Source organism: Buceros rhinoceros, unplaced genomic scaffold (assembly GCF_000710305.1).
Source record: "Buceros rhinoceros silvestris isolate BGI_N320 unplaced genomic scaffold, ASM71030v1 scaffold11183, whole genome shotgun sequence".
Classification (NCBI taxonomy): domain Eukaryota; kingdom Metazoa; phylum Chordata; class Aves; order Bucerotiformes; family Bucerotidae; genus Buceros; species Buceros rhinoceros.
The window spans coordinates 24,819-35,526 of record NW_010401823.1 but is presented as its reverse complement, the minus strand read 5'-3'; the positions used below and the strand labels follow the sequence as shown (position 1 = coordinate 35,526).

Genomic DNA, 10,708 nt, shown 5'->3' with positions numbered 1-10,708 from the left:
TGCTCGGGACCTCCTCCGAGAGTCCCACCGCAGGAGTTCCTTTCCCAGGCGAAGGGCAAGATCCTTGTCTTCCCCCACGGGCATGGATTTCATCAAACAAAACCCGGCTTGTTTCTTGGGGCAGTTCCCGAATTAGCACGCGATCCCGCTTACGTTGTCGTGCTGCAGAATTGCGATTATTCAAAAGTCGAGAGAACAACAAAGTTTTATTACTGCTGTAAATACGCATGTGACCTTATGGTAAAAGAAAAAGACATTCTCCTACAAGGATCGTGAACCAAAGTAATTCAAGAAATGCTTTTTCTTCTGTTTGTTGGTTAGCTGTAATATCCAGACCGTGTCTAGAACAAATATATGTATTTGTTTAAACCACTTTAATTTGGATTTTTGCTTTCCTAAATTGCACTCTTGAGGTTTAGATCTGGCTAAATTCCACTGGCTTCATTGAAACTGATGGGCTAAATTTACATGGAGCTAATGTAGGAAGTAAAATGTTCAGGCTTTGGCTTCGGACCACATTTGAACTGGAAAAAGACACTGTTGTTAGCTTTTGGAGGTTTTCTCTCCTTTGTTTTTATTGTTCTTAGTTTATTTGTTTCATGTTGCTTCCTGTTTTTAAGGCAAAGGACCAATATTACTGCTAAAAGGAAAAAAATAGAAAACTTGTTATATTTTGACCTGTTTAATTGTCCCCTAATGCACTTATGATTTCTATTTCTCTCTTCCAGTTCTTCCTTTGTTCAGTCTACGTCCCGATGTGCACAGAGAAAATTAACATCCCCATAGGTCCCTGCGGTGGCATGTGCCTTTCTGTCAAAAGAAGATGCGAACCAGTTTTAAAAGAATTTGGATTTGCCTGGCCAGACAGCCTAAACTGCAGCAAATTCCCACCCCAGAATGATCACAACCACATGTGCATGGAGGGCCCAGGAGACGAAGAGGTTCCCCTTCATAGCAAGACCTTGCAGCCTGGAGAAGAGTGCCACAGCATGGGATCTAACTCAGATCAGTACATCTGGGTGAAGAGAAGCTTGAACTGTGTCTTGAAGTGTGGTTACGATGCTGGTCTCTACAGCAGGTCAGCTAAGGAATTCACAGATATCTGGATGGCTGTGTGGGCCAGTCTTTGCTTCATCTCAACTGCTTTCACAGTCCTGACCTTCCTGATAGATTCATCCAGATTTTCCTACCCGGAGCGCCCAATCATATTTTTGAGCATGTGCTACAATATTTATAGCATTGCTTATATTGTGAGGCTAACTGTGGGCCGGGAAAGGATATCCTGTGATTTTGAAGAGGCAGCAGAACCTGTTCTTATCCAAGAAGGTCTTAAGAACACAGGATGTGCTATAATTTTCTTGCTGATGTATTTTTTCGGGATGGCTAGCTCCATCTGGTGGGTTATTCTCACATTGACGTGGTTTCTGGCTGCAGGACTCAAGTGGGGCCACGAAGCAATTGAAATGCACAGCTCTTATTTCCATATTGCAGCCTGGGCCATCCCCGCAGTGAAGACCATTGTCATTTTGATTATGAGACTAGTAGACGCAGATGAACTCACTGGTCTGTGCTATGTTGGGAGCCAGAACCTAGATGCACTGACGGGCTTTGTTGTCGCTCCGCTTTTTACCTACCTGGTCATTGGGACTTTATTCATTGCAGCGGGACTAGTGGCCTTATTTAAAATCAGGTCTAATCTCCAGAAAGATGGAACTAAAACTGACAAACTGGAAAGGCTCATGGTCAAAATCGGAGTCTTTTCAGTGCTATACACTGTCCCAGCAACATGTGTCATTGCCTGTTATTTCTACGAAATCTCCAACTGGGCCATTTTCCGCTATTCAGCAGATGATTCCAATATGGCAGTGGAGATGCTCAAAATCTTCATGTCCCTCCTGGTGGGTATTACGTCAGGTATGTGGATCTGGTCAGCCAAAACTCTGCACACGTGGCAGAAGTGCTCAAACAGACTGGTGAACTCAGGGAAAGTGAAACGAGAGAAGAGAGCAGATGGTTGGGTGAAACCTGGGAAAGGAAACGAGACTGTGGTATGAGAAAAGGATGACACCCCAGTGGTCTGACTGCTCCCCCGTGAAGGACTGATCGTGTATAAGCATTGCTGTGTAAATGTTGAGAGTAGAGTAGGGAGACGGTAACACAACCTGTCTCTGGGGGATGGAAAAAAAGCCTTAAAGAATAAACAGCAAAAAGGTTGTGCTGCAGATACAATAGCCATAAAGCATGCTGCCCAAAATAGGAAAGCCCAGGGAGGCTTTAAAAGCTGTGAAATATCCAAACATGTTGTCTTCCTTTTGTTTTTCAAAGCAGGATGCAATATACTGATGTCTGTAGGAGCTGAGGGACTGTAGTCCACAGCTGTGGGATGTTGTTTCCTTTCCATCGTCTTAGAGCTGATGGAGGAAAGGAGGTCCGGGGCCAAATTCTGGCTGATTTAGGGTCCAATCATCAGATGATGGCACACCCATCATCTCAGTTAGGTGTCTTCTTTCTGAGTTCAGCATTGTGAAGGAAGCGTCTGCTGCGCATTGTGTCTTTATGCTTGGGGCAATTCTGTTGCTCCCGTATGCTGCACAAGTCAGCCAAGGATCAGGTCCTCCAATAAATACCAAGTGGAATTTCCAGGTCTGAGAGTTACCCATGGTGAGTAGGATTTAGTGAGGTATTAGTGAGGATGAATCTTTAAGTCATCTGATGGTCTAATAATAATTTTGACTCATTCTTCTTACCGTCTGTGACCTGGTCTAAGTTGAGAGTTGTCTGTGCCTTACAGGAATTTGGACCTCCCTAGGTCCCTTCCCACCTGAATTTTTCTCTTGTTCTATCAATATTTCTCATTTTTTAAAAAAAAGCTTTATTCAAGGCTGTTGTCAGAAGTAGAAAAATCAATACACAGCTGTGAAACTGTGTATGGTGGTCTTTGTCAGTTATTGTTCTCCATCTGCCTCTGTTCCTGTCCCTTCAGGTGCTCCCGCTGTTTCCAGTGGTCTACTTTATTCTGCTGATTTTATAGCTTTAAATGAAGTCTTACATTATAGTGTTCCTTCCTTCAGGAAAGACACAAATGAGTTGAGGGTCTCTTCAGACAATGCCAGTTTTCTGTAAGCAAACTTATCTGGCTCTCTCTAGAGACCAATTGCATGAAGCAATCAAGTCTTAATATATTTCATTCAGTGCGATGGTATCTCTGCAGACGCCAGTCTGGGGAGAAGTGAAATGTTAAGTTCCTTGGCAAACTCATGTTCACACAGATCAGTTGTATAGTTATGTGTGTCAGTTACAATTAAGAGAACATTCTCAGCCCATGACATCACAGTACAGCTGACGGCCGCACAACGATGCTCCAATTGCTCGCTGACAGCTAGGGAGACTTTCTTTTTTTAATATATATTTACATGCAGGATGTGAGCAGGCATTCAGTCCTCAAGAACAACATGAGACATTGCAGGCCTTTGTAAAGGGATCCCAAGAGAAGAGATCCAACTTCTTGTTGAACAATGTTGTTTCATAGCAACTGTTGAGATTTCTTATCCTTTTACTTGAGCAGGCATTGGCTTGTGCTTGTGGGGAGCTTGAACCTTGTGTCAGGGGCTTGTTTGGGCAATAAGAAATGTGATGCAAATAGAAAATAACCCAGAAGTGCTCAAGAGAAGACTGTTCTGATGCACTACCCCGTTGAACGACTTCTGGTTTTATGTGTGCCCTAAGGTTTTGCTTCATTTGTTTGTCTGGAACCTGGTCAGCTGTGGAGCATCTGCTGGTGCCCTGACGACTCGCGTGCCCTTCAAGGGCAGCTGAGAACAGGCACTGCTTTACTACAGGTCCTTGCTTTTCACACAGGTGCCCCATGTGCTTCCCGAGCCACAATTCGTTCCAGCTCTGGCCATGAATGCTAATCTCTCCCAGAAGCATGTATTGTTTCAATGTCAATGTTGAAACATGTGCTAAAACACTTTTTAAAAAAAAAAAAACAAACCCTAATTGCAGTCTCTGTGGTTGGGCTCCCTCACTAGCAGAACAAGTGACAACTTGACACATTCTGCTCAAGACGCACAAGCATTGTCTTGGCCAGTGCCACATACCAGCCAGGCCTTTTCATCCTCTCCATAAAGTTTTTCGCTATTAGTGTTGGATCTGGTTATTCGTCTGTGTACAAGGAGTTCTGCAACGAAGAGATCTTCAGACGCCTGAGCTTCTCTGTTGTGCGATCTTTCTCCTGGCACGGTGAGGGACATAAAGTCGGCAGCTATATGTTGGCTTTCAAGAGGTGAGAATGCAGTATGAGCCTCTTGTAACCTAGTATTGGGCTGTGCCAAGGTGTCATGTTCACTCAAGTGTCCTTCACTCTGAAACAGTTTGGGTATTCTCCTGGCTGAAACGACCTGTGTTTGACCTGACTGATTCAATACACAGCATTTTTAACCATGTTATGTACACAGAAGTGAATGTCAATACCTTGTTATCAGATCCCTGTGATCCCCGTATGGTCTGTGGCAGATGAATGTCCCTGGTGATTGGAGTTGCTGGAAATGAGTTGGATGAGCATAACACTGCACAGCCCTGTGAGGGACCGGGGGGGGATATTCCACTAAAGAGTGTGAGGGGCTCAAATTTTTATGGGGAAGTGAGGAAGAGATGGGCTGGGGAGAGACACCAGCTGCTCTTCCTGGAGGAACATCTTTCCCAAGCAGCTGGGGGCACACTGTACCAACCCAAAGTGAAATTCGCTGTTGCAGTGATGAAACCATTCTGTAAGTGTGTTCATGCACGTGCACTTACCTTGCTCTGCTTTGGGGCTGTGTGAGTGGAAAGTCACAGTGGATAGCCCCAAACCCAGCGGTTGTGAAGAGCGGGTATCTGCAACTCATATGTTCTCTCATTTCAACACTGTTCTGAATTTAAAGCCAAAAAATGTGTGACTAATCCTGTCTCGGAAGCGCAGTTGCTGTGGTTGTACAACTAGAAACTCCACAGCAATTACCTGCAGTCCCTGCTCCTTTCTCTCCCACTCAACATGTGCTCTTCTCACTGCAGGTTTTGAAAGCATCTGCTGGAGAGGTACAACTTAGTGCTTATGTTAAACAGACAAGTTGGCTCCTTGGTTTTCTGAATTTTAAGGAAATAGACACTGATTATTTTGGAGTGTACAGAAAATATATCTACTTCAATGTATGTACTGTAAATTTCTAATTTATCACTGTAAAAAACCCAAACAACTTTGCTATTTAATTTTTATATCTAAATAAAATTTTAACCTCTGTGGATAATTAAGGTATTTCTGGCAGCCCTCATGTTTGTGGTGAGTTTGTTTCTTAAATTTGCTTCATCATTGTTGAAAGTGCCTTTTTTTCCCTGAAGGACAAAGGACTGAAGTGCTCACGCTGCAGTGAAGGGATGCGCTGAATGGGTTAATTCAGCGCAGTTTGGATATAAATGAGGGTTGTGAGAAATAACTGAGAACAAAACATCATTGGGCAATGGTAGAAGTATGTGCATGCTTCAGGGCTTCAAGCGGTGTGGACAGAAACCCTTTCAAAGATGGGGCACAAGTCCCCCCAAGATGCTGACTGGGGATGCAGCTGGAGCTTTGGGCTTGTCTGAGCACATCCCCAAAACCGTCTAGGAGTGCAAAGACAGAAGCACAACCGTCCACTGCTGTAGCACTGCTGTGATGGGGCTCCCAGAGAGAGCAGAGCCTCCTGTAAGGCTCCTTTTTATTTCGTGTATTATGGAATACATGCATCCAAAGATGCACGGAGCATTCGGAACCGGGGTGTGTGGTGGAGGAGGGCAGCAGCACCACCTGCCTGTTGAGCACAGGAGAACTGTTAGTGGCTTTTGGAAGGAGCAGATCTGCCCATAGTAACATGCTTGAAATGTATTTGCTCCTAGGGGTAATTTTAGGTCTTCAGAGAACAAATGCAGCTGATTGTCTACATTTTCTTGCAATGTTTTTTTAAGAAATTAAGCTTATTCACACTCCACTTGTTTTTCATTCCTTTTTGTTATTTCCATTCACTGTTAGGATGTATGGTGGCAGCGAGGAGTTCCTTCTTTTTGTATACGTACTTCACCAGTTTCTCTGACACTGATAGTTTACTAGTCATCATCCAAACCCACTTAATCATCATCACAAAGTGTTCTGTGGGGGGGATTACTCAATTAGCATGATGTTATTCTAATAAGATTCCTCCAGGACTCCTGTTCTTGGCAGGCCCCGGCTGCCCCGTGCCCAGGTCTGTGATGTCCAGAGGCAGAGCAGCGACTCTTTCACAGGCACCCCCTTGCCGTGGGGAAGGAGCTTATGTGCCCTTGTGAGGTTGAGAGCTGTGCTGGTGGTGGCATGTGCCTCCGGTGGGGTCTCCCAAGCCAGACAGGTCTCAACTGAAGGGTCAGACAAGTGTGTCCACGGGCAGGATGGGCTCACTAGCCTTCGGGCAGCCATCCTAGGAGAAGGACAACTCTGACTCCAAACCCGGGCAGATGGAGCTCGTTTAGCCTTGTAAGGCATCCATCATCTAAGAGAAGGACACTCTAACCAAACCTACGACCCGAGGACTTCGCTGTCACCGTCCAAGCTCGCTAGGCCCTGGCAGATGAACCTCAGGTGTAAAGGGTGGAGCCAGTTCCGCGCACGCTGCGCCTCACCTAAAAAATCCACCGCACTGGCCTGAAGGGTGCATTCATCGCTTGCAGTGAGCGTGGGAAAAGCCCTTCCCAGATCTTCGTTCACAAAGCCAAGCTGTGATGATGATTCTAATAAGAACCTAAATCAGACTAGAGTGGATAATAGTGAGGGTGCACTATAAAGAAGGCAGTAGGAGTTATCACCTGTGTATCTGTAGCTAATCAAGTTTTGAAGAATAGCATCTAAAGCTGGTAATTAGAGTCATTTGCTCATACTTTTGGCAGTTCATGACTGTAATGTTCTCAGGTTGGTGATTAATGAGATCTCTGAAACTTATAATTAGGAGCCTTTAATATAGCTACAGTTAAATGTAACAAACATAACAGAAAAGAGCTTCTGGGGAAAGGAGCAGGATCTTTCTTGTCGTTGGGTTGTTTACACCAACAGAGGTTCTCAAGGATAAGCATTCGAGAAGGTGTTGGCTCCTCCAGGTCCCTCTGATGGCTTGCCCTTATGCACGTCCCCCATATCAGGTACCTCAGAGCACTCCTTGTGAAGTGACAATGGATTGCTGGAGCGGCTTCCAATAGGGGACAACCTCCCCGAGCCACTGGGATACCCCCTCCCATGTTCACCTGTGGAAGGGATTGCTTGTCTGTATACAAAACTCACCAAAACAAATAGCTTTTATGAGGGTTTTTTGTGGGTTTTGTATTTAGGCTTGGGGTTTTTTGCTTGGTTGATTGTCTTGTTTTTTCAGAACCATCTTTAAAGAGAGCAAATGTTAAGGAGTTTGTAGTAAAGGATACCAGAGTTCTGCTGCCAGAAATCAAGAGCATCCTAAGCTCCAGTAACACAAAAATGTGGTATCATGAGACCCTGGCTTCAGTGGTGGAATTTCCACCACACCCCCTCCATCCTCAGCTGCTTATTCCCATAACTATGCCTCATTTCAGCTCCTCCTTCATTTTGCCCATACAACTATTTGCAGGTCCGCACTGCAAAGCAAAAAGACCCAGGTTAAAAATAAGAGGTTTTGCTTCATTTTATTTTTAACCAGATCATCACATTAGTGATCTGGTTTATGCAGCGGCCTCTCCAAGAGCTGTACTGGTGCAGCAAGGCAGCATGAACTGCAGGGCTCTGGTGTGCATTGCCTTGGCTCCTGAAGGCAGCATCCTATGGAGCATGTGTGTCCAGAGAAGGGCAACAAACCTGGTGAAGGGTCTAGAGCACGAGTCCTATGAGAAGTGGCTGAGGGAACTGGGGTTGTTTATCCTGGAGAAAAGGAGGTAGAGGGGTGACCTTATCACTCTCTACAACTACCTGAAAGGAGGTTGTAGTGAGGTGGGGGTCAGTCTCTTCTCCCAAGTAACAAGTGATAGGACGAGAGCAAATGTGCTCAAGTTGCACCAGGGGAGATTCAGGTTGGATATTAGGAAAAATTTCTTCACTGAAAAGGTTGTCAAGCCCTGGAACAGGCTGCCCAGGGCAGTGGTGGAGTCACCATCTCTGGAGGTATTTAAAGGACATATAGATGTGGCACTTAGGGTTTAGTGGTGGACTTGGCAGTGCAGGGTGAATGGTTGGACTCAGTGATCCTAAAGGTCTTTTCCAACCTAATCAGACTGTGATTCTATAATTCTATCTCTTCTTGCCTGTAAAGCTAACACTGGCGGTAACAGTGATGAGGCAGAGCATGGTCCAGGCTGGAGGCACGTCGTGCCATCCTCCTGCTGCACCTGGCCAAAAAGAACGGAAAAGAGGATGGGCGCAAATCAGCAGCTCCCAGTTGACGCTGAGCTGGTGCAATAGATCCTGTGTCACTAGCATTTCCAGCAGCTGGGAAATGATTTCTGGCCAGAGGTCCTGCGCATCCTGGCAGACTCCAGCGATTTTAACAGCTTTGTGTTTTTAACAAGCAGATGTTTTGCGTTACGCTCTGGGAACAGCCTACCAGTCTCCACAAACGAGGCACAAAGGTGGGTTTGAGGATAGCGGCAGCAAACAGGGACTCCTGTGCTAAGGCATCACTGAGAAACTATTCTGTTTTCTTAGGTTTTGGGGTGTGCAGGGGCCTCCCTCTCGTGTGCCAGATGTTAGGTACATCATCATCATCATGGCTTGGCTTGGCTTCGCGAACAAAGATTTGGGAAGGGCTTTTCCCACGCTCACTGCAAGCGATGAGTGCACCCTTCGGGCCAGCGCAGTGGATTTTTTAGGTGAGGCGCAGCGTGCGCGGAACTGGCTCCACCCTTTACACCTGAGGTTCATCTGCCAGGGCCTAGCGAGCTTGGACGGTGACAGCAAAGTCCTCAGGTCGTACAACACCAGAGGATGCAGGTTAAACTCTAAACACAAATATTATTGTACTATTTTGTATTATTGTTTACTGTAATTGTACTATTTTGTATTATTGTTTACTGTAGTTTGTTACTTTTGTTTTCGTTGCTGTGTTTTCTTGCCAGAATAAAAATGCTCATTAATTAGATCCACCTCAGAGGGTTCAAGGAAGGGAAACAACTTAAATTTTGTCCATTTTAGAATCAATGGTTTAAAACATTAAAAAAACCCACAAACTACTACCTATGGCTTTTATATACACTGGCGAGATAAATGTCTTCATTTCATATTTCCATCAACATTTAGCTAGTTTCCTGCCTGGTTCTCTCATTTCCTGAGCTTACTCCGAGGAAGGGAAAAACATCCTTCCTGCAAAATAGATGCAAATCATTTGACAATCTGTTTCTACAGTACTTAGTTTTAATATGTTATTATGCAGAGAAACAGCCTGACATTAAATGTTTTAATGCATGAAGTGTTTTCTTCCAAAGCAACTCAGAGACGCTCTCACTCAAGTACTTAGTAAAGGTTGATAAGCTGAGAAAGGCAGGAATTGAGTCTTTTCGGGGATTTTTCCTGCAGTTTTGGGTCTTCTGCTTTGCAGCAAGGGGTGACTGACATATAGTGGCAGCTGCACTCAGGCCCTAGCCCCTCGCCGACACTCAGCAGCTCCACTCCCCACTCATGTCCAGGTCCTTCCCTGAGGGTTGCTTGGGGCAGATTTTCTTTTCGGGGTACTGCGAGGTTGGGATGCAAAGCGGGGAGCTGCTTCTGGACTGGGGCTCTTCACCTCCGCCTGTTTCCTAGCGCTGCCAGCCTGTGCCCTGACCCATGTCACATCACTCCTGAAAGGGTTGGTACCCCTCCAGTAAGACCAGTGTCACCATAGGATTTCACAGAATCATGGAATGGTTTGGGTTGGACAAGACATTTAAGGTCATCTAGTCCAACCCCCCTGCAGTGAGCAGGGACATCTTCAATAATATCAGGTTGCTCAGAGCCCCGTCCAACCTGACCTGGAATGTTTCCAGGGATGGGCCATCTACCACCTCTCTAGGCAACCTGGGCCAGTGTTTCACCACCCTGGCTTTCCTCCTGGCTCCTAACACTGAACCCATTAAATGGGTGTTCAGAGGCAACGGAGTGCAGGACAGGAGGATTGTCCATCCCCGCCCCCCATCAAGACTCTAAACCAGCATCTGGAAAGGTCAGGGCAGGGTGGGGCATGTACCTCAGCTGCTGGTGCTGAAAGCTTTGCCGAGCAGCACGTCTATCAGCTCTGTGCCGTACAGAATGGTTTGTACCAAGTGCATCAGGTGAGGAAATCACAAGCTCATCCTCTGTTTAATATTAATCTCTGCTTCTTGCTCAGCCCTGGGCTTGAGGGTGGTGTGGCTGCAGCAGGTTGCTAACATTGTTCACAGAAAAAGAAAAAAAAAGACCAAATAATGTTGCAGCATGACAAAAGGGCCAAAGGGACATGTGTCCCCTGCTGTGGCAAGGAGAGCTGCCAGTAGCAGGAGCCAGCAGCACGTATACTCCAAAGTCATTCAAAAAACTTAACAAGATCTCTTCCTCAACCTCACATTAGTTAAGTTTAAAAGAAAAAGGATTGGGAGAGCACAGCAGAAAGGAAAGCCCCCAGCCTGAGATGATAGACTTCCTTCTTCCTGCTGCCTTTTGGAGGCAATGGGAAACAGCTGGCAGGCGCCCGGCAGA

At 45.8% G+C, this 10,708-nt stretch overlaps 1 protein-coding gene across 1 annotated transcript; it reads left to right on the top strand.

Moving 5' to 3' along the window:
* Nucleotides 1-734: 734 nt before the first annotated feature.
* Nucleotides 735-2,372, top strand: FZD4 (frizzled class receptor 4). The gene has a single exon (XM_010132405.1). It carries the CDS (start codon nt 756-758, stop codon nt 2,052-2,054), a length of 1,299 nt encoding a protein of 432 aa, XP_010130707.1. The 5' UTR covers nt 735-755; the 3' UTR covers nt 2,055-2,372.
* The last annotated feature ends 8,336 nt before the right edge of the window (nt 2,373-10,708 follow it).

Bases quoted from the DNA above. Each gene is read 5' to 3' on its own strand.
- FZD4 (XM_010132405.1), top strand. From the start codon at position 756: ATGTGCACAGAGAAAATTAACATCCCCATAGGTCCCTGCGGTGGCATG.